This window comes from Symphalangus syndactylus, chromosome 11 (assembly GCF_028878055.3).
Source record: "Symphalangus syndactylus isolate Jambi chromosome 11, NHGRI_mSymSyn1-v2.1_pri, whole genome shotgun sequence".
Lineage (NCBI taxonomy): Eukaryota > Metazoa > Chordata > Mammalia > Primates > Hylobatidae > Symphalangus > Symphalangus syndactylus.
Window position 1 is genome coordinate 128,610,810 of NC_072433.2, and position 24,780 is coordinate 128,635,589.

General features: G+C 42.9%; 1 protein-coding gene across 3 annotated transcripts in view; it reads left to right on the forward strand.

Annotated features, from left to right (window-relative positions):
- The window catches only part of CDH13 (cadherin 13), a 1,187,225-nt gene that overhangs the window by 591,109 nt on the left and 571,336 nt on the right, over nucleotides 1-24,780 (forward strand). For all 3 annotated transcript variants that reach the window (XM_055299711.2, XM_055299712.2, XM_063613011.1), the window contains one exon: nucleotides 19,485-19,637. In XM_055299711.2, the coding sequence (XP_055155686.1) occupies nucleotides 19,485-19,637 (153 nt within the window). The remainder of the gene's footprint in view (nucleotides 1-19,484; nucleotides 19,638-24,780) is intronic.

The window sequence follows — 24,780 nt, forward strand, 5'->3', positions numbered from 1 at the left end:
TATACTATTTTAGTTATTTTTAAATGTACCATTGAATTATTATTGACTGTGGTCACCCTGTTCACCCTGTTATGCTATCAAATACTAGGTTTTATTCATTCTTTCTAATTTTTTGTATCCGTTAAACACCCCTTCATCTCCCCTCCCCACCCCCCAATTAAATGAAAAATTATGGAAATGGAGAACAGATCAGTGGCTGCCAGAAGGTGCATCTGTGAGGGAAGGGGCAGTCTCTTCGAGAGAGGAAGATGTTGTTGTGAAATGACAACATGAAGGATCCCACTGGGGATGGAATGGCCTTGTAGCTCAATGGTGGTGATGGATACGCAAGCCAATACATAGATAAAACTGCAAAAAACTAAATACACACACACACACTCACACACTCACACGGTCACACACTCATACACACACATTCACACACACACACACAAAGTATAAGTAAAATGGCAAATCTGAATAAGATCTGTGGATTGCATAAATGTCAATATTTTAATTGTAACATTGTACCACAGTTTAACATTAGAGAAACTGGGTAAATGAGTATTTTTTGCAACTGCATGTGCATCTATAATTATTGAAAAATTTATAAAAATCAATTAAAATATATTTATGCAGTTGTATGCATTTAAAAGACTGGAAAGGATTTATCAACATTTTAGTATAGTTAACTATCCAGTGGGACTCTGAGTATCTTGTTTTCTACCTTTTACTTTACTTTCTCTGCCAGGATTTTCCTAGTGAGCATGTGTTAGTTTTGTAAAGAGGAAAAAAAGCAAACCTGGTTTAAAAATAAAATCCCATTGCCGAGTACAGCAATTTACAGTACTCTTTTTAGTATATTCTGAAATCGTCTCCTCATGATTTCTTCCTTTTCTGTACCCCAAATGTAACACTAAATCACACACATGTACACACACACACACACACACACACAATCACAACCAGCTCAAGAATAAATATGTGGGGACTAAGAATCCAAAGCTCAACACAAACAATTTGCAGCTGAAGACATAATGAACTTTTGTTAGTGGATGGACCAGCTGGGAAGACGGTAAAGTTGGATGTCTTGTTGTGCTTTCTATTTATTATTCAGATCTCAAGTCCGGTGTACAGAGAGAAGGTGCATCTTGATGGATAGTTCAAAAGGGTAAAGACTTAGACAAAGAAAATAATGAGAAAGGGACTATTTGGCAACATATTTTGTCCTCTCCATCCCACTCTGTGGCTTCTTTCCTTTGATGCACACATAATTTCAGGAACCCAGAGTGCAGGATTGGTAGAAACGGAATAAATATATAGTCTGTCGTATGGGAACAGGCTCGGAAGCCTATAAAAGATTCAACTCCTGCTTTCCCTTAGGAGAGGTATCCAACCAGTATTAATATTTTAGAAATACTAGAAGGTAGAAGAGGAGCCATAATTCATCACTAGCAACTCTGTGGTAATAAAATTAAATAATGGTTTTTTTTTTAAAGACAGAATTGTGAAAGTTGTGAAACTATAAAAAATATTCCTCTCTTGGGGATGTTGCATTTTTTGCTTTTATCTTCTCTTCTTCTCTTGAGAACATTTTGATTTACTACTGTGATAAGCTTATAACAACCAGGGAACTTGGGAGAAAGGATGAGGCAGGCTGGGAGGAGGGGGGTTATGGCGGCTTACAAATGAGCCTGGTTACATTTGCCTGGCTTCAAGTCAGAAGGTGCTGGAACTGGGCTTGGATTCATTTCCATTGTGTGGCACACATATGCATGGGCCAGGGACGTGCCTTGTGACAGTTAGCACCCATGGTGCCATGTGGGCTTGGGATCTGAGCATGCTTGTCTGCTCAGAAGGAACTTTTCAGAAAAGGTCTAGTCATCCTTTTCCTGAAGGCTGGAAACAATCAGCCCCGCTCTTTGAGGAGATGTCTAAGCTGTTAGGAATTTGTTATGCTGGAGTTGGCATCTGACCAGCATCTGGAGTTTTGGATTGACCTGGATGATTTCAGAGTGTTTTGTACCTGTTCCTCCCCCTGAACTAGCTGTGTAACCCATTGGACAAATGACTTCACCTCTCTGGGTCTCCTTAACTGCATTTGTGAAATAAAAAAAAGCAACAGTAACCACCAGGTAAAATGCACACATAGCTTTAGCACAGTACCTGGCATGCATAAGGCCTCAGTGAATGCAGTTATTAGCTAGGATGCCACTTGAAAAAAATTTTAAACGCTTTTAATGATAAAATTACTCTCCATGACTGTTACATGTTGTGTTTAAATGCACACTCATGAGTGTCGTTAACATTTATTGAGTGCCTACTATGTGCCCGCCACGGTACAATGTGCTTTAGGGATGCCGTTCCATTCTGTCCTCCCGAGGACCTCGGGAATTCAGGTTTATTATTCCCAATCAATAGAAGGGAGAACTGAGGCTTAGAGGGATGAAAAGATTTGCCCAAGTTTAAAACCAAGGGCACATTAGAGCCAGCGTACAAACTGCCCCAGAAATCATTTTCTAAACCACTGCACCACTGGGGCAGGAATGGTGGCTATTGCTCAGGACCTAGAGAAATGAAGGCACAGGGAATGAAGAGGAATCCCTGCTCCACCCATGGGGAGACAGTGGCTGGGCCAGATTTAAGCAGAGATCCCTGGACAGCGCCTCATTGCTTATCTGATTCACACGGTGCTGATACGCTTGTTCAGGGCTGCCCCAAGCTTCAGATTCAGAGTCAGAAGGGACCTCAGAGTCTATCTGGTGTTGATGGTCCTTGTAACGCCTAAACAGGATGAGGGTGTGACCCTGGGCACTGGGTAGCAGCCTTGTCCATCACCAGATGAGCTTAGCACCGTCGGCCAAGTTTTCAACCCTGGAAAGCCTGCCTCTTTTGGAGCTGAAATCTGTCCATTCCATAACTTGCATCAGTTGGCTTTCCTGAAAGTTAAGAGTAAACCAATCCCCTTTTCTGCTGGTCTTTAGATGATACCCAAAACTGTACCTCCTGTTCCATGTCTCTAAGCTTTCAACCACTCACTGGGTTGGGCTGTGCTCATCTTATATAGAACAGACCTCCTCGCTTTTCTCTCAAATGTTTTCCTCCTTAGTCCCCTGTCTACACGTAGCCTCTACCCATCCCTGTATCCTTGTAGGTTAGAATTCACTACACAACATGATCTCATTAGGAGTCATCACCTACAAGGCAGGTATTGGGCAATTGTGTTTACCCAGGGTCGTTTTGGGGGATATTAGTAACCGAAACTTGAGAGGAACTTAAATCTACATATACCACCCACCAAAGACTTGCATGTATGGTGCAGTTTCTGAAAAACTTTGCCAAAGCATTTATTGACTCACAGCTACTATGATCTTCTCTTGTCGAGCTTCCCTTAGGGAAAACAACAACAACAACAACGTATTTTAGGTAGCCAGAGCTTCAGAGGCGGAGAGATACTCATCCAGGTTGATCTCATTGCATCCATGAGCCGGTTAATTTTCAGGGAGCAAGATTCTCTAGTCTTAAAAATGTGTGTGTGTGTGTGTGTGTGTGTGTATGTTATTGGGATCATTTAACTAGGAGAATCACTCAGAATGACTCTGCTGGAGGATACCAGAATATCTCGTGGAACTCAAGCCCAAGAAGCAGAACTGGTCCTTACCAGAAGTTGGCAAGCCATTTTGAAACCAGGGTAGCTGTGCCTGTTCATTGATTTATGCATACATTTTCCTTTTTTCCTGACCATATGGTATCTCATTTCAGCTTGTCTTAGCATAGCTTCTTTATTTATTAAAAAATATTTGAGTTTCTACTATGGGGCATGCACTGTTCACAGCAGTGAACAAAATGAAAATTCCTGCTAGCACAGTTTATATTTAAACGGTAAATAGAGAGAACAGATATAAATATGTCAGGAAATACATCAGGTGCTGAGGGTTCTGTGAAGAAAAATAAGACAAGGATGATGCTGGAAGGAAAGGCACTACTTTCTTTCAATAAGGTGGCCAGGGAAGTCCTCTGCAAAGAGATGAGTATAAATTGAGATTTCAGTAGCAACAATGTAATGAGCCACAGGAAACCCATGTGGTAAGGTCCTGGTGAATTCAAGCCATTTCCCAGACACCACTGGGAAAGGGGGCTGGGATAGCTCAGTGTCAGAGCATAATTCGAGACCAAGGCTGAGGAATAAGATTGAGTAATGTCAGAGAAGATTATTTACCAGCTGTAAGGTGGTGTCACCATGTTTGAACCTGCATGGGATTCGTTTACACAAGCATTTAGTACTCTATTTCAGTTTTCTCCATAGGCTGTTTTCTTTGCCAGGGTCTCTGCTAATGGCCCCATAGTGTCCCCTGAAAATGGCAGACTCGACTTTCAAGCTGATAAGACTTTAAGGGTCCTCAGTCTCTCTCTGTCCCAATCCCAGGCTTCCCAAAGAAATGATCTCATTGGCCAGGCTCAGCTTTGGATAGGACACTCTGGGTCACAAAGGGCAGCCCAGGACTGCCACAGTGCTAGGCCCAAGCATGGTGCCTTTGGGGAAAACAGCTGCAAAATAGGATGAGGGGATGTGGACAAACTCAGCAAAAGCTGATGCTGAAGACAGCGCAGGGATCTGGCTATAAAGAGCCTTGCATTCTGGAGGGGACTTGAATTTTTCCTGAATTCAATGGGGTGGGGGGCCCTGGAAAGATTTTAATCAGGGCATGATCCAATTGGAAGAGACAGTAGCGGCTTCACAGACTGAGAAATCTCAAAGCTGTCTACACGTCCTTCCAATGAAGGCCTTGCAAGGCAGAACAGAATGTCAGGATTTTGGATGAAAATGATGGAAATTTTATTTACTTTTGACACTATTTACATTTCCAGGCATCACTCTTCATGTTAAAATTTCTCCTGAATGATAAGATTAATAAGAGTAAGTGTTAAAACTCTCAAGGGAAAGGGCAGTCAACATGAATTTCCAGCCAGAAAGTCTTCAGTTGTTCATGTTGATTACTAGCAAATGGGAATAGTGCCAGGTTCATAATGCTGATTTTATTACAATACTTTCTCTGAACTCTGGTTTTAATAAGTGTGTAAATATTTGGTACAAGGAGATAAACATTGAGTACACATGGACATAAAGATAGGAAAAATAGACACGGAAGACTCAAGAAGTGAGGAGGGATGGGGTAGGGCAAGGGCTGAAAAACTTCCTTTTGGGGCCAGGCACAGTGGCTCACGCCTGTAATCCCAGTACTTTGGGAGGCCGAGGTGGGAAGATCACCCGAGGTCACAAGTTCCAGACCAGCCTGACCAACATGGAGAAACGCCATCTCTACTAAAAATACAAAATTAGCCAGACATGGTGGCGCACACCTGTAATCCTAGCTACTCGGGAGGCTGAGGCAGGAGAATTGCTTGAACCCGGGCAGTGGAGTTTGTGGTGAGCTGAGATTGCACCGTTGCACTCCAGCCTGGGCAACAAGAGCAAAACCCCATCTCAAAAAACAAACAAACAAAAACACCAGACAAACAAACAAAAAAGCTTCCTTTTGTGTAGTATGTTCACTATCTGTGTGATGGGATAATTAGAATCCCAGACCACAGAGTCATGCCATATACCCTTGTAACAAACCCACACATGTACCCCCAAATCTAAAATAACATAGTAAAATAAGATTTAAAAATAAGGCCAGGCATGGTGGTTCATGCCTGTAATCCCAGCACTTTGGGCGGCCGAGGTGGGTAGATCATGAGGTGAGGAGATCAAGACCATCCTGGCTAACACAGTGAAACCCCGTCTCTACTAAAAATACAAAAAAGTAGCCGGGTGTGGTGGCGGGCGCCTGTAGTCCTAGCTACTTGGGAGGCTGAGGCAGGAGAATGGTGTGAACCCAGGAGGTGGAGGTTGCAGTGAGCTGAGAGTGCGCCACTGCACTCCAGCCTGGGTGACAGAGCGAGACTCCATCTCAAAAAAAAAAAAACAAAGATCTAAAAATAAAAAATAAAGCAAAATCTATACACTAATTAAAAAAATTTGGTTTAACCTTTCCCTGGGAACAGTAATGATGTCTGAAATTATGGAAGGAAGAATTGAACAACTCCAGGGAAGTGAAGTTTGGCAAGTTGGCAAGAGAGTAAGCATGTATATTTCAACAGCGTCCGAGGGCATGATTAATTTATTGTCCTTTTAGATGGCAAAATGCACATGAAACCCTTCAAATTACACCATTATTATGACAAAGCTCAGGGGTGTAAGAAGTTAAAGATGTTCCTGCCAAGAGTTTGATGTACAGAGGAAACGGGCAACCCACTGGATGCACATAAATCTGGAAATCGAGACTTTGAAGTCCCTCATCCTGGCTCTGCCACTGAGACGGGCCTGAGATGAATGTTCCTGGCCAGTGTTAATGGAGTGGCCATGTCACAGGGAGTTCCGACTGGGTTGTCTTCCATCAGTGCCGGGCTCAATGCCTTGTTGGGTCTACTGGGGTGAGTGCTCCTACCCAACTCAGGACACGCTCATCCATTGCCCCTATGAAGTATGGGTCAAGACCATGGGCTCTGGGGGATTTGGTTCAAATCCAAAATCTTTATCTGGCAGACTTCGGCAAGGTTTGTGGGACTCAGTTTCCTCCTCTGTAAAACAGAGATTATTATCAATACCTACCTCATAGAATTGTTGTGCCTGTAAAATGCTATGAATAGCATGTGCCAGAGTCAGTGCTCAATAAATGGTAGCAGCTGTCATTGTCATTGTCATCATCATCATCATTGTAAACTGTCGAGCATGCTTATGTACCTAAGCATTTCCTATGTCTCAGGTCATTCACTTACCATGAGCCTTTCCATTATTTTCCATTGTGCCGAAGACAGGAGTGAGGCTCAGAGAGGCTACACAGCTTTCTATAAGTCCACGTTGTCTGTGAGTCCTGAACTGGAATGCAGATACGTTTTAATGTGTCTGTAAACCCTGCTCTGTTAAACACTGTGTATATTAATCAGGATAGGTTAGGCTTTGGTGACAAGAAACCCCAAATTTCAGTTGATCAAAGAAACAAAAGCTTGATTCAGCTCCATGCCCACAGAGGGTTAGGTGGGAACTGTGTTCCTCATTGTCATTGTCCTTTCTTTGGGACCCAGGTCCATGAAGTCACTACAGTTTGGAACATTGCTGGTCACCATGAGGAAGGAAAATGGAATGTATCTAGGCACACTAGAGTTCCTGATGCTTTTGCCCACAATTAACTGAAGTGACACATATCACTTTCACTTACACTTCACTGGCTAAAGCAAGTCCCATGGCCACATCCAGGTCCAAATGGCCAAGGAAGCACACTGCTATGTGCCCAGAAGGATACAAGCCCACACGGGCTGGGGCAGCCTCAATGATTGCTTTCTGATACCATAAATCTGATCTGTGAATAGAAGAGATGGGTGGTACAGAGATCCAGGGTTTTCACCAGAGATTCCAGGAGCCACCTTGACTTACAGCAGAACAACCAAAGGCAAAGCCAAGGAGAGTGTTTTCAAGGGCCTCAGTGACCAGGAGAGTGAAACACACAAAATGCATTAAGAATTCACAAATTCAGAAACAGACACTTACAAATACGTGGTTATTCACTGGGACAATAAGGGATGTAAAATGTACTGATTGGCAATTAGAGGGGGTTTGGGCCCAGCAAATAAAATGCAATGATTGAATGACCCAAAGATGACTCCTCCTCCCTCCGATCTGCTGAGGCATCTTTCAGCTCATCTCCCATGTTATGTAAGATGAGGTTCATAGAGTTTATTGAGCAGGGATCCCTTGAGGGCCGTGAGTACTCTGGAAGTCAGAAATGATCAATAAATATTTTGAATGGAAGAAAAGAAGTTGAGGGAGATAATATGTTACAAGAAATGGTGCCCAAGAAGGAAAATATTTTTATTTTTTTTTTTGAGACCGAGTCTTGTTCTGTTGCCCTGCTGCAGTGCAGTGACATGATCTCAGTTCACTGCAACCTCCGTCTCCTGATTTCAAGCAATTACCCTGCCTCAGCCTTCTGAGTACCTGGGACTACAGGTGCGTGCCACCACACCCAGATAATTTTTTGTATTTTAGTAGAGACGAGGTTTCATCATGTTGGCCAGGATGGTCTCTATTTCCTGACCTTGTGATCCACCCATCTGGGCCTCCCAAAGTGTTGGGATTACAGGCATGAGTCTCGGTGCCCTGCCGAAGGAAAACATCTTATTCAAAGTCGTGAGAGAGAAACTGACCACGAGGCTGAGCGAATGTCAGTGTAGGTTGGGATATATTATTAACAGGCATAGACTGAGCTCCTGCAGTGAGAACAGCCTTGTACTGGTTTCATATTTCACTACAGGGAGGGCTGGTGTGCTTTGGGAAGGACAGGCATGAAAGGGTGACTCATACATGCCCTATGGGTCCTACGAGGAAATTTACCTCAACCAGGGGAGGAGGATTTTTGGCAGCTTTTCCTTCCTCTCTCTGTCTGCTTAATATCACAACCATCTTCTCAAAAACACAAGTAGTGATTGCCTATGAAGCCCTCTGGCCAGGATTTCTCTGACAATCTCAGAATTCACCTAAGACTTCCCTCTGCACCATCTCGTGTTATCTTCGTCTTCATCTCATGAAGGTTCACGTGCAGCTTCTCATGCACATCTCATGTCCCCAGGCCGAGGGGCTGGGCATGAGATCCACTGCACACCTCCTCCAGTGTCACCCATGACGTGCTACAGTGGCAGATCCATGAGGAGCTGTGCCCTGGATCTCATGCCCAGCTCCAAGATCAGCATACCAGGCATTCTCACATGCACCCGACAGTTTTGTCCTTTTAGGAAAATGTCGAGATACATTCATTCACAGGATGACAAATATTTGAGCAATCACTTTGTGCCAGAAACTGGGTTTGGCTCTGTGGGACACCAGCAAATGCAATCAGTTGTGGCCACTGCTCCTAGGAGCACAGAGTCTAATCAGAGCGATGGCTCTTAAACCACAAGAGTTCCATAACATTTCAACCGTTGTGTTGTGAGGGCGAGCCAGAAAGTTTCAAAATTATATACTGGAGGAATTTGACTTTGGGGGACCCACTATTTGCTCCAATCAAGAGACCAAGGACACTGACCAGAGTATTTTTCTTTACAGAGCCTCCTGGTGCCTACAATTCACAAAAGGGCCTTGACCATCTCTGTGCATTCAAACCACAGTAGGTTAAGCAAACAAACACTTTAAGGGACGACTGGATAAAATCACTTGTGCTCAGACTAAAATACTTCGGAATGTGACAGATCTGGAAAGCAACATATAAGCAAGGACAGAGAGGATCTGAATAGTTTAATCAGTTAATACCAGAAAAGATAAATATGGAACTATGTGGCCTACAAAGAGAAAATACTATTTTTTTTAATTGTGGTAAGATGTACACGGCAGTGGCATTAAGTAAATTCACATTGTTGTGCAACCATCATCCTGATCCATCTCCAGAACGTTTTCATTTTCCTCACCTTAAACTCTATACCCATTAAATGCTATCTCCCCATTCTCTGCCTCTGGAATCGTCTGTTCCACTTTCTGTCTCTATATGTCTTGTAAGTGGAATCAGACAATATCTGTCCTTCTGTAACTGGCTTATTGCACTTAGCATAATGTCCTCAAAGTTCATTTATGTTGCAGTAGGTATCAGCATCTCCTTCCTTTTAAAGGCTAAATAATATTTCATTATATTTACACGCCTGTAGACACATACAATCTCTACATATATACACATATAGCTACACATACACTTTTTTTTATCCATTCATCTGTTGATGGACACTTGAGTTGTTCCCACATTTTGGCTATTGTGAAAAATGCTACACAATGCTTATTCTTTCCATGTGTCTATGGGTCACTTGGTAAAGATGATATTGCACCTGGCCAATAATAAGTTTTAAAATAACATTCAAAGGTAGAACTGTTATTAGCCACATTAGTATATAATAAATTGGAAAAAAATAAAACCCCTGCAAATACTTAGAAATTAACAAATACTCTCGTTAAAAAAAAAAAAAAGACTGAAGCCCAGTGAAAATAACCAAAAAAAAGGGCGCGGTATCAGAAAATAATGCAGAAAACCCAACAATGAACATTGACTTCTATAGAGCTCAGTTTAAGTTAGACTTAAGCATAATCTTAAGAGTCTGCTATAAAAGAAGGAAAACAGGCTGGCACAATGACCACTAAAAGATGAAGGACCTGGATTGTAGATTCAGATCCCCTCATTGTGTGTTGTTGCAGTTTTATTTTTCTTCCCAAGTGCTCTAGCTTGCCCTTAACCTTAGCGCCTTCCCTGGGATGATGGGAGCTCCATTTGACGCTGGTGATGAACACAGCCAGCCCTAGCTGGCGTGAGCACTGCTGATTGATAAGGTGGGTGTGGAGCTTCCGTCCTTCTTAGTGGATTGCGAGAACTTTGGCTCCATGTTTCTCCACTAGGGTATGGGGACTCTGGTCCATGAGCTTTCCTTAGTTCCCTGGCTAATTTACTACCTAGAGGTTGAAAATGGTTGAGCAGCCTGAGGGTGAGAGAAAAGCATAGTACTCCAGCTACCCAGACTGCTGAATGGCTGTGTGTTCAAGTTCAAAGGCATGTCAAGGACTAACCCACAGCTGAGAATTAATTAATGCTTACCGATTACCTTACAGAAGCAGTCTAATGATAAACACAAATGCCTCTGAACGACTATAGGTAAAGGCAACAGTGTTTTTTTTTTTTTCCATTTAACATAGATTAGAAAACATCTTCTAAATTAGCATATGCATCTAACTCCAGTAATTCCTCTTACAGGTTTTTAAAAGTTGTCTTTTCCTGTGTAAGTAATATAGACTCATTTTATAAAACTGAAAATATTATGAGGGTGAAGGAAAAAGTATCACACCTACCTTCATCCGCTAAAGACCAATGCTGTTCACATGTGATTTGTTCGCTTTGGTAACCAGGAAGGAAGGTCTGAGTATTTCCTAGTTTTGCATCCTTGTGATAATAATGCTTATATATAGTTTTCATCCTCTCAATATGTGTCCCCTGATTTTCTACAAAGAGGAAAACTAGGCGCATCAATTTGGTTGGATGTGACAGGGAAGGGGTACTAGAAGGTTTATCTAGAAGCTGCCTTGCCTCACAAGCACAGTGTTTGCTTGGAGGGTCTCCATTTAAAGGGACCCCTGCAAATTATAAGGTTGGGGAGAGTATTAAGTCCTTTTTCAACTCCTAAGCATTACTACTGCCTGGGAAGTTCACTATGGGGATGTTCTGCTGAACCCCTATCAACGCCAGTGCGGGTGGCACCAGGTTCAAGATGCCAAAGAGGAGACCTGGAGCCAGCGATGAGACGAGGGGTTTTATTGGATGCTTCCATACAGGGGAGTCCAGCGGTGGCAGGCTGAACAGAAACACAGCTGCTTGTAAAAGGCATGCTGTTTATACAGCATTTTCAATTAGCACCCTTTCCCTAACATCCTTCACCTGGCAACTTTCATTCAACCTATGAGTCAGGGCCTGGATCTGCCATCCATGTTCCATGGGACAGGCCAGGGGCTCAGATGTTCCTCATAGACGAGGAACCAGTCTCCAGGTTGGCCACTCCCAGATTCCCTGGCTTGGAACAGACATCCAGGTGTATCCTCCACACAGAGTCATTTTCAGGGTATGCGTAAATTATTGCTATCAGGTGCGTTTACCATGGAGGGGAATTGTAAAAAGAGAAATAAGAAAGCTCTGAAAATGTGTCTCCAGGTAAAGTGGCTGCATTTTCAAAGAAAAAGAAAAAGGAGATTTGTATGACAGAACTTATTTTTAATTTGTGAGTTTATGATGCATTTTATAATCATGTAAAAACAGGCAAATACAGTTGTACTTCTTCACTCAAAGTGTTAATCAAGGGTCTTCTATGTTGCAAGCGCTGGAAATGTGAGAGAATAAGAAAGCAACTGCCTGAGGAACAGTTACCACCACCCGCCAACAGGCAAGCTGCTCCCCTGGCTTTAACAGACCTTGCAGGCAAGGAGGGCTAGAGCTCAGGTGCACGAGGTTAAGTCTGCATGGAGTGGGCAGGAGAAAGGGCCAGGGGAAGCTTCAGTGGGTAAGTAAATCGCTGGCACCAAGTCCAGGAAGATGAGGGCGTCCCCAGCAGACTAGGTCGGGGATGGCCGTCTGGCTAAAGAAAGGCACAGCCCTCTGAGCTGTGCCTCATGCTGGATTGTGGCTTAGGACTGGAGAAGCAGGTGGAGACCCATCAAAGAAGAGCTCTGAGATTTTACCCTCGGGCAGAGGGAACCATTGCAAGTTTTCACAGGGTGTTTTTTGTTTGTTTGTTTGAGACAGAGTCTTACTCTGTCATCCAGGCTGGAGTGCAGTGGTGTGATCCTGGCTCACTGCAACCTCTGCCTCCCGGGTTCAAGTGATTCTCCTGCCTCAGCCTCCCGAGTAACTGAGACTGTAGGCGCCTGCCACCACGCTCACCTAGTTTTTGTATTTTCAGTAGAGACGGGGTCTCACCATGTTGGCCAGGCTAGTCTTGAACTCCTGACCTCAGGTGATCCACCTTCCTCAGCCTCCCAAATTACTGGGATTATGAGCATAAGCCACCGTGCCAGGCCCATTGCAAGTTTTAATGTGGGTACTGCTCCAGTCAGATGTGGGTTTGCATTTTAGAATGACCATTCTGGTTGCAATTAGGACGGGAGATGGGATAAGAGAGAAATCAGAAACATGGAGGCCTGGGAGGAGACTACTTAGTATTCATTTACTTATTCATTATGCAGTGTTTATTTAAAAGCCCACCATGTACTACATACTATTCTAGGCTCTGAGGACAAAGCAGGCAAAAGTACCTACTTGAGATCTGAGTTAAGGAGCAGAGGATAGAGGTTGGCAGAGGGTAGGAGGAGGACAATGACATGCGGAACTTGGCGACTCTGTCATTCTGATACATCAAATTCATTTTCTATACAAGGCAAAAAGAGTAAGTGATTAAAGTGCAATTCAAGAAAGTGAGAACCTATAGGGAAGTACCAGAATATGCAAGGAAACGCTGCAGTCACACATGGCAGTGGGGGGGTCCTGGATTGGACTTTGGATAAAAAAAAAAAATAAAGGTTACTAGAGGCCGGGCATGGTGGCTCATGCCTGTAATCCCAGCACTTTGGGAGGCCGAGGCAGGCAGACCACGAGGTCAGGAGATTGAGACCGTCCTGGTTAACACAGTGAAACCCTGTCTCTACTAAAAGTACAAAAATTAGCTGGGTGTGGTGGCACACACCTGTAGTCCCAGCTACTTGGGAGGCTGAGTCAGGAGAATTACTAGAACCCAGGAGGCAGAGGTTGCCGTGAGCCGGGATCACACCAGTGCACTCCAGCCTGGGCAACAGAGCAAGATTCCAACTCAAAAAAAAAAAAAAAAAGTACTAGAAAAACTGATGAAATCTGAATACATAAAATCTGGAGTCTCATTAATAGTCAAGTGTCAGTGTTAATTTATCAGTTATGACCAATGTTCCATTTTTATGTAAGATGTCAACATTGGGGAAATTGGATGAAGGGTACATGGGAACTCTGTACTATCTTTGTAATAGTTCTGTAAATCTAAAATTACCACCCGAAGTTTATAAATGAATACACACATATACAAACCTCAACCACATTGAGTAGAGATAATTCTATAATTCATATATAATGACCTTATTTATGTAAAACTATTCAAAGCTGCTATACAGTCTCTGAGTTCATATGTATGCAAATACCTTAAAAACACATACAACTTTTTATCATTCATTACAGATGAGAATAGAGGTAGGCATGGGACTTTGCAGGGGAACAGAATGGAACATTGGCTTTGTCCGTATTGTGTCACATCTGTAAAAAGTATACAGTGAGAATGCCCTTAAAATCAGATCAAGAAGTCACTACCTGCTCTAGGCCTCAGTACTCCCTGCCCCTGCCCAGATGCAGAAGACACTTGTCCCAGCTGTGCGTGCCCACCCCCGCCCCAAACAGCCAGCTAGGAAGTCTCTTTACCCAGGTATGAGGCAAGACTCCTGTGTGCTATTTACATGCGCTTCCAGAGTGTTGACACCAGGGGCTCATGTTCTTTCTCATCCTTGGCTATTTTTTCCATTCCAACTCAGAGGACAAGAAAAAAAAAATCCCACTGTGAAAAGAAGTGTTGAATTACAAAGAATAATAGGAAAGGCTCACTAATTGTGAAGCCCTGCTATGGAGTATATAATGGGCCTTAACAGCTGCTGCAACAGTCGAGACTCTTGGCAGGGTTTGCTTTGGCCAGAGGAGTGCCCTGGATTTCTTATATTTCTTGACATTAAACAACAACAAAGGGCTGCAGGCTCAACTGCTGCAGCTGTGGAGTTTCCAGGAGTTGAGCACAGCGTAATCAAGGTGGTCTGGAAACACACTTGATTTGCACAGAGTGGTTTTGAAGCATGGCTGAGTGTGTCCTTGGGTTATGGTCATTGCATACTTTCCATCCCCCAGCTCATGAGGTTGGAATACATTGGGGTCCCTCTGAAAATCCCGCTAGGCACCAAGAAGCTAGAGAGGTGGTGGGTAATTGAGAAGGGCTTGAGCTTCCTCCTGGATCTAAACTGAGCCAAGACACTGAGCTTTCCCCTGAAGAAGGACTCTTCCCACTCCACTTTCATGCTTTCCTCTCTAAGGTTCCTCCAAGCCATGGGGTGCCTTTAACTCATGTAGAGATGTTGCATCTAGTGACTTTAAGAAAAACCAACTCTGCTTTCTGAGGTCTTAGAAACAGGTTTTTAAGAGAGTTCCTGTTAGTGTTATATGTTTAAAATAGGTCTAGAAAGAAGGTGGCAAACAGACCCAGCCTATTTTTAGCAGAGGGCTCCAAACAGTAGCGGTGGAAACCGGCATCACTGACACTGAACAGGGATGGTGCTGAAATCTGCCCAAAGTAGTAGTCTTCAAACTTGGGTATGCATGAGAATCACCTGGGGAGGACTGTTAAAGCTCAGATTGCCAGCAATTCTCCCCCACCCTGATTTCTGATTCAAGAGGCTTGGGGGAAGCCTGGGAATTTGCATTTTTAATGAGTTCCCAGTGATGCTGATACTGTTCCAGTGAATCATATCTTGAGACCAATTATTCTAGAGAAAGCAAGGCCCCTACTGGAAGTGACGCCCCTCATTTCCCTGTGCTGGTGGTCCCATAGGGCCTGTCACTCTGGGAACACCATTCTTGGCAGTGGGTGTTCCTTCAAAGTGAACATAGCTCTGAGGAGCAGGAGGCAGGTTCAGCAGCCACATCCTTAAGAACATGAAAAGTTGAAGAGAGACAGAAGAGAGACAGACGTGTGCAGTGCTAAGCTGGGGCCCTCACAATGGGGACTGGCTTCTTTCCTGGGGAATAAGTAATTTCAATTCAGCAGCAGGAGGCAACTCAGCTAGGTCCTCCCTCTAAGACCCTTGTGTCTGTACCATCAAGTGGCTCAAGCTCTCTGACAGAGGGCAAGAAAATGACTGAGACCCACCCTTGGCAGCAGAAGGGAAAGTCACACTGGGATAATTTCTGGGTCTAGAATTCAGCTTTCTGTGCCGAGTGGCAGGCAGAGAAACGGGAGGGTGGTGATGTTTGTCCCAAGAGGCCCATTCCCCCACCCCCTCCTTGTTTCTTCTAGAAGGTCTGGGTGCTGTGTTCTCAACTTTTTCTGAGCAGAGAAGCGTCAAGAAAAGATAATTAACAGCCCAGAAGTCTTTTCTTGGCAGGTCGTCACCAGCGGGGCCTGTGTCTGGCAGATAGATGGGTCAGAGAAGCCCATTCTTGGGAAGCATGATTGCTTCATAGCTCTTGTAGAATTCCCATGTTCGTTTCTCATTAGAATGCATTCTATTTTAATAGAATCTTCAAAAAGGACCTGCTCATCCCAGGTGTGCTTAGGAGAACATGAGGAAGGAGTTTTAATCCATATTTGGGCAAAAGTGGTAATGAGAGGTGGAGCCAGCTGGACTTCCTGGGTCGAGTGGGGACTTGGAGAACTTTTCTTAGAAGAGGATGGTAAAATGCACCAATCAGCACTCTATAGCTAGGATTGTAAAATGCACCAATCAGTGCTCTGTAGCTAGCTAGAAGTTTGTAAAATGGACCAATCAGCACTCTGTAAAATAGACCAATCAGTGGGACATGGGTGGGGACAAATAAGGGAATAAAAGCTGGCCACCCCCCAGGCAGCAGCGACAACCTGCTCGGGTCCCCTTCCATGCCATGGAAGCTTTGTTCTTTTGCTCTTCACAGTAAATATTGCTGCTGGCAGAGAGGGGTGAAACAATAACGACAGCAGTGACACAGAAGAGCGGAGTGTGCTTGGTGACCCCTTCCCATGCAGGGAGCTGTTTCCAGAGCACTTCTCTTCTGGGAGGCCTGTGAATTTTGTTATTAAAAAGGAAAACTAAGCCGGACGTGGTGGCTCACTCCTGTAATCCCAGCACTTTGGGAGGCTGAGGCAGTTGGATCACATCAGGTCAGGTGTTTGAGATTAGTGTGGCCAACCTGGGGAATCCCTACCTCTACTAAAAATATAAAAATTAGCCAGGCGTGGTGGCATGTGCCTGTAGTTCCACCTACTTAGGAGGCTGAGGCAGGAGAATCACTTGAACCTAGGAGGCAGAGGTTGCAGTGAGCCAAAATTGCACTACTGCATTCCAGCCTGGGTGACAGAGTGAGACTCTGTCTCAAAAAAAAAAAAAAAAAAAAGAGGAAACCATGTATTCCCTCAGAAAAGGATAGAGATACCATTCTTACCCATTAACAACAGTATAATTTTATTGTGATGATTAATATTGGAATTATTAGCTTTGATTAACTGAGCCCCTTCTGTGTGGCAGGACATGTACTTTATACATGCCATCTCATTAAATCCTCGGCAATGCTGGGAAGTAAGTGGTGTCATCTGCACTTTAAAGATGAGGCAATGGACCATGTTCATACTCACACAGTGGATCACTGGGAAAGCTAGGATTGCAACATATATCTGTCTAGTCGGTGGAGTTCATTCTTGCTACTTGCCAGCCACAGGGATCCAATGGTGAGACCAGTAAGCTGTGGCTCTTGACCTCATGGGGCTTCCAGGCAGCAAGTAGAGTGGTCAGTGGAAAAGAGTCAGTTGGATTAATCAAGTCAAGCAGTGACTGAAAATTATTTTCATCAGAGAGTATCACATACCTTTTTTTATTTTTGAGATGGAGTCTTACTATGTCACCCAGGCTAGAGTGCAGTGGAGCAGTGTCAGCTCACAGCAACCTCTGCCTCCCAGGTTCAAGCGATTCTGCTGCCTCAGCCTCCAGAGTAACTGGGATTACAGGCGGGCACCACCACATCCAGCTAAATTTTCTGTATTTTTAGTAGAGACGGAGTTTTGCCATGTTGGCCAGGCTGGTCTCGAATTCCCGACCTCAAGTGATCCGCCCACCTTGGCCTCTCAAAGTGCTGGGATTACTGGCATGAGCCACCACACCCGGCCCACGTGCTTTATTTTTAATCTTCTTTTGTATCCAATTTTTAGTTACTCTTAAAAATACAAACAGATGTAATTGGTGTTTAGTCAACACTCAATGCATTTTAATAAACAACACTTTTTAATCGGAAAAAAAAAAAAAACAAAAAAAACCTGTAATGCCTTGAGTGATCCTGCAAGATGAACCCTGGCATAATGTTCATGCTGCCTTAGGCACCATTGCCACCTGGTGACAGGCATCGGAATTGCAGGCTTGGCGGCAGCTAAAGTGGCCTAGGGTGGTGGGGTGGTGGGGTGGTGGAGTAGGAGGCGGGCAGGACTCCTTTTCACTAGGAGAAGGCAGGTTTCCTGTCCTAGCCACCTAAACCCTCCAGGTGCTGTTGACTATGTTTCAACAGGTGCTTGCTCATTTGTAATTTGGTAACAACTAGATATGTATCAGCTTTCTTTTATCTGTATGTCCTGAATGATTATTGTGTTCATGACCTTTAAATTGTTTTGTTGCAATCAAATTAATGTTTGAAGGTTCTGATGATAAAGTGTCATAAATATAGATGAATACTTGAGGGTAAACTCTAGACTCCACTTATGCCAATAATAGTTATCTTTAGTTGCACATCTGCATAAAAAGACTCCCCATACTTTGACCCCAACTGCTTCTCAGCCTAACCCTCTACATGCTTAAGCGTATGCCAATAACTCACAATTTCCTCAACTTTCCAGACTCTTCCTTGTCTGCCTGCTGCCTTTGTCTGTGTTGTTCCCTCTGCCTGGAACCACTCTCGTACACCTTTCCCTTCTGAATTTATTCTTTGAATGTCAAATCAAGGTCGACAATTTGTAGGAAAATTACATAAAGTAAATTCAGAAACCACAGTGTTGTATGTTGTATTGCAGCGTCTCTAGAGAAATGGAAGATGTGATTCTGAACCCATTTTTATCTCTTTCATAGCTTTGGCCATGGCCAGCTTGCCAACTCATTCTGTCTCAGTGGTTTCATCCATTAAGTGGAAATAATAATATCCTCTGCCCCCAGCATTGAAATATATATATATGCACACACCCCTAATTTGAGGTTTATATATATAACATATATATTTTATATATGTTATATATATATAATACATAGGGGTTTAATATATGTAATATTTAATATATAATACATAGGGGTTTAATATATATAATAAGGGCTTAATATATATAATACACAGCATTTAATATATCATATTTAATATATAATACATAAGGGTTTAATATATATAATACATAGGGGTTTAATATATACATAATATATGTAATATTTAGGGGTTTCACATATATAAAACCCCTAAATTGAGGTGTGTATCTATATATAGATACATATATATTTAATATATAGGGGCTTTATATAATATTTAGGGGTTATATACATATTATATATATATAAGCCCCTTTAATAGACGTGTATATGTGTATATGTATGTATATATGTATATGTATAAACCTTTTCTGATGAGATGAAGTGCTTCCTCTGCACCATGCCTAGTACCTAGTAGAAGTGACAGGGCAGGTGACACTGTGGATTATTGGGTATATGTAAATACCTTGAATCTTGAGCAATGCGTGCCCAGCAAATGGCTTCCATTGCTTTTTTTGTTTTGCTTACAGATAATCTTTTTAAAAAAATATGTTTTGTGGAGTTAAAAATAATATAAATGTCCAACTTTGACTGAACTGGCATTATTGCCCTCCTTGATCTATCACTATATGTCAACCCCGGTGCTGGTGAGCTTCCTCAGCTGCCAACTGCAAAGATGCGGATATTAGGATGAAAGGCGTTGGCAGTGATGCTATTTCTGGTGCTGTTACGTTAGTCAAATCTGTGTTCACCAGGCACCCCTGTGCTGGCACCTGTGATTAGTGAATTGGTCATGGAAGTATGTTTGCAATGTGCTTTCTCTGCATCTTCCAGACGGTTTTTAATGTCTCTCTGTTTTTCTGACCAGGTAGTCGATAGTGACAGGCCAGAAAGGTCCAAGTTCCGGCTTACTGGAAAGGGAGTAGATCAAGATCCTAAAGGAATTTTCAGAATCAATGAGAACACAGGGAGCGTCTCCGTGACACGCACCTTGGACAGAGAAGTAATTGCTGTTTATCAAGTGAGTACCCCTCTGCCATGCCCACCCTGTGCGCAGAAATGTGGCTTTCAAAGATTGTTTTCTTCCCACTGAGCTCATTATTTCTGTGCTTCATCAAACCCGGGACTGCATGGCTTTAGGGTGTTTCTGTGGGAACTGAAGTGGATGGAGTTGAACCCTGACAGGGCAACAGTGGGGGGTCTTTATCTCATCAACAGAGCCCTGCAGGCCTGCATCAGACTTTGGGTACCAGAGACCAAGAAGGGAGACCCTTGGGGCATCTCAGAGGAGGTCAGAACCCTTAGGGCAACTTTGGCTTTCCAGAGACCAGCTTGATGATCTAGAGCTGGAAGAGGTATAAACCTCAAGACCTGATATAATTAGCAAGACATGGTCCTTAGGGTGAAAACAATTGCTAAATATTCAGCAATAAAGGAGTAGTTAAATTATGGCAGATTTTGCAAGGCAGTTTTCTCTAGCCATTTAAAATGCTTTTGAAGAAGTTGTAGTAATATGGGAAAGATTCAAGATGTTGAACGAAAACAACATACAGACATATATGGTATCCTCATTACCGGTGGAATATTCGCACATATCATGAGGTGTATATGTTTAACAAAAATGATAAAGAAAAATCAGTGTGTTAATGGTTGTATTTGGAAGTGATTGATTGATTGATTTGGTTTTCTTACCTACTTAAATGCATTATTGTGAGTTTGCAGTGAGAAGATACTATCAGGGCAATGGAGGCATAAAGTGCTGGACAAACATAGAGCAGTAGCATGATGGTACGTAGTACAGTCCCCACTCTCCAGCAGAACCCTTGCTGGGCAATGTGCTCAAGGGTCTCGGACCCTGGGGGGATGCGGGCGCCTTCCAGATTTCCATCTCGGACGCCTTGCCAAAGCCTTTTCTGAGCATTTGCTGGGGGAGTCACCTGTCAATGAGAACTGAAAAATGAGCCATGAGTCCCAGCTTATACTCAAGGTGGAATCGGGTAGTTGTATAAATTGAATGTTGGTGCCCTCAGAAATACCCAGTTCCAGCTGGCCTTGACAGTAACCAGAGGTGACCTGGCGGCTCTTGGTGTCCAGCTGCTGTAGAAACAACTAGCAGCAGACCATGGGTAGATGCCCTCTTCTCTTTCTGTGCCCATCATGGGAGTCTCCAAGAAAGTTCTGACACAAAATACTAAGGAAAGATACGATAAATTTCATAATTTCTCAGCAGAGTGATCAAGAGCTCTGGGGTCTGATATGGTTTAGCTGTGGACCCACCCCAATCTCTTCTTGAATTGTAGCTCTGACAATTCCCACATGTCATGGGAGGGACCCAGTGGGAGGTAATTGAGTCATGGGGGTGAGTCTTTCCCGTGCTGTTCTCCTGATAGTGAATAAGTCTCATGAGATCTGATGGTTTTATGAATGGGAGTTCCCCTGCACCTGCTTTCTTGCCCAACATGTAAGAAGTCCCCTTGTTCTTCCTCCATCTTCTGCCATGATTGTGAGGCCTCCCCAGCCATGTGGAGCTGTGAGTTCGTTAAACCTCTGTCCTTTATAAATTACCCAGTCCCAGGTATGTCTTTATTAGCAGCATGAGAATGGACTAATACAGGGTCTGAGATCCTCCATTCAGGTCTCAGCACTGCTGCGTACTGAGCTGTGGGACCTTGAGCAACACTCTTACCCTCCCTGATCTTGGGATTCTTGTCCGTAAAGTGTGAATACAGCTAACGTTTCTGAGGATTATAGAAAATGAAATTACTAGTTTTTGCTAACTAGTAATTGCTAAACAGCTAATAAAATAGAGCTTGGGCTGCAGCTTGGAGCTTCTCATACTTTTTAAAAACTGAGGCCATATAATATTATGGTAGTTAAAAGCATGGATTCCGCACACAGCCAGATTGGCTGCATTCTAATCATGGCTATTATGTACTAGGTGTGGAAACTTGACAAGGTGTCTGCCTCAACTTCTTAACCTGGAAAATGGGAAAAATAATAATGATGATGTCATAGGATTTCATAAGGATTAAATGAGCTAACACATATGAAGCATTTAGAAAATGCTGGAAACTTAATGAGCACCATATAATCTTCCTACATGGGTGACAGTAATCAATGATATTAAAGGTGAAGATAGGTAAGTGAAAACCCAAAGGATTCCAAGTTATAGCCCAATCTCTCATGTCCAGTGTGAACTTCCCTTGAGTAATCTTGAGTTTTTACTGTACTTTTATAGTCTACTTCGTGGCATATTGATTGAGCAATTTATTCATTTTACATACATTTAATTGAGTGCTTATAGGGTAAGGGACACCCTTCAAGGTGGTAGGAGGATACAGTAGCAACAAGACACACTGGGTTCCTTGCTTTCATCTATCTTTTATTCTAGTTCTTTATTTCAAAATAAACTGGCTTGAATTCCTCTCTTTTGTGGGTAGGTGACATGCTAGGAAGTTGTACCTTGTTTATAACATGGCTTGTTGATAACACCAGCACAGGCTCATGTACCCTCATTGGAAAGGCTACTGGTATTTAGTGGGAATGCAGTTTCTTACGCAAGTACTTGGGTTACTTACGACTGGAAGACTGGGGCCCAGCCCTGAGCAGTGCACTCTTCAGTGCGCTCATGAGGGCCTACTTTGTGATGCCATTTCCCTCCGTGCCTCATGCCCTTCAGTTCAGTCATTGTCCTGTTTTCATCACACCCTCACTGAAGCTTCTTACAGTTGCTGAAGCTTCTTCCTTGAAGAAGCAAGTTTAAGGAAGAGCTCTGATCACTCTGTGGTTCTTTATTTTTAGATGATGAGAACTGGGTTACTCTCATGTTGGTCTACTTTGGGCACAGGAATGTTGCAATTTCAGTTCATTTGAAGTGCCTATTTAAGAATAAGTTACTATTTTAGTAGCACAGCTAGATCCATGGTATTCATGGTAGTCAACATGTTTGGTAGCAAATTTGGTTCTTCAAAGAGTAGAATGCTAGGTCTCCAAATCCTCATTTTAGTTTCTAGTCTTGCAAGTTTAAAAAGGAGAGAGCCAGGTGCAGCACACCAACATGGCGCATGTATACATATGTAACAAACCTGCATGTTGTGCACACGTACCCTAGAACTTAAAAGTATAATAAAAATAAATAAAAACAAAAATAGTAAAATGGAAGAAGAAGAAAAGGAGAGAGCCTGCGGGTGAATGTGTTGCCATCGTAATAGGGCCAATGTTTCTGTTGTTTAAAGTTAAGTGCTACTCACATGCAAGTACGTGTTAATGTATTAACATTTTCCAAATCCAACAAGAAACATTTTGATCTAAACCTCAGGGATTTGTATGATAAGAAATAATCTCGAATACATTTGTCCTTGGGCCCCTAAAAGTGCATCACCATTGAAGCTCCTGTTTATTGAACACTGCATGGCAGATATTGTGCTAAACACTTTGTATACATTCTCTTATTTAATCCATTTCACACAAGAGACTTAAGAAGTAGGTGTTAACACCATTTTACAGATAAGCAAATAGCTGTTAAACAACTTTTTCAAGGTCTCACAGCTGGCATGTATCGGATTTGGGATCCAGATCCGTTTCTTTTCAGCTCCAAAGCGCTACATTTTCAATCACTAAGAAACACTCTTTCTATTTTATCCCCACCTAGATTTTAGATCTAGCCTGTAAATTCCTTAGCTCCTTTCCTAGGAACTCTGCTTACCAGGGCTGGGAAGGGAGTTTGGCTGGCTGGGTGATCTATTACTTTTTAAAAACCATCCATTTCCATGACCCAGTGCCATCTTGCCACTCCTCTCTGCCCCAGTCCCCAGAAGAACTTCCCAAGCTTCTGACCCAAAGTAGCACCTGGCAAAATAATTTATCTCTTGCAGTATTGGAAGCTAACATACTAATGCAAAGCCTCGTGAAATATTACTCATTATTATGCATTTTGCCAGCATTTGAGTGATTTGTGAACTCTTCATTGGAATAAAGTACTGTAAATGATTCATGAATGACCAAGTTTATGAAATTCTATAAAAATATTAGCAGGTGGTAATGATTCCCTCACATTGCGAATATGATCTACTGGCTGCAAATTTGTCAATATGGGATGACAGGAGTGGAGTGGGAGACCGTCTGTTAGGCAGGTGGGGTGGGGTGAAGATGGGGGGAGCGATTGGGATGGGCTTTGCAGGAGGTGCAAGGCAAAACAGGAAGCCGGGCCAAGACCATGGTAGCAGGCAGGTGTTTCCTGGCAGGAGACCTTCACACTGATCTGTTGTCCAGTGGGAGATGCTCAGATAACTGGGAATGTCAGAGCTGGGTGGGAGAAGGGAGGAGCATATGGAAGAAGAGGCAAAACTAACTTTATTGAGCATCTATTAAGTGCCCAAGAATTCCCTAGATCCCTGACGAACACAAACCTATGAAAATGGTTATCTTGTCTTCACTGATGAATTAGATGAGGGTTGAACAGGTTCCCAAAATGTATTTTTACATTAATGTTGGGGTGAACATGTCTTGAACATTTACAGTGTGCCAAGACTCCATGCCAAATACTCAAATGATGGTCTCATCTCATCTTCATAAAGATAACCTTGATACATCTATCACACTCACTTCTAGAACAGGTAACTGGAACCACCTGTGTTCCTGGCCTCAGAACATGGAAAGGACTTCACCACTACCTTCTGAGTATTTGCTCACATTTTATAATATATAACATGTTCTTTTTTGAGCCAATTTCTTCGTCAAGTTTTGAATTTGTGGTCAAGAATGTTGTCATAAAATTGAAATACAACTGGCAGTCAGAGGTATCCTCGCTCATATATTTTCTTTCATTAATATGGCTCTAACCCAATTCTAACCCATCTGTAACTCCATGACAATTTGGCAGAAAATACATTAAAGTGAAAAATGCTGCCGTCATGAGGAAATAGGTGTATCATAATGTCAGTGCTTATAAGACGATTGGGAGATATAGATGTACCCATATTAGAGAGTTATGTAAGTGATCGACCTGGTTGTAATAACGTTCATGTTATGAACAAATGATGCACGCATTACCTTGATGGGATTGTACTACACCTGATTAGACTTGTACTTGGAAAGGACTCCAGCCCTCACTAGTAGGGACATGCTATATAAGTCTTCTTTGTCCTCTACTCTGGTCTCCCCCA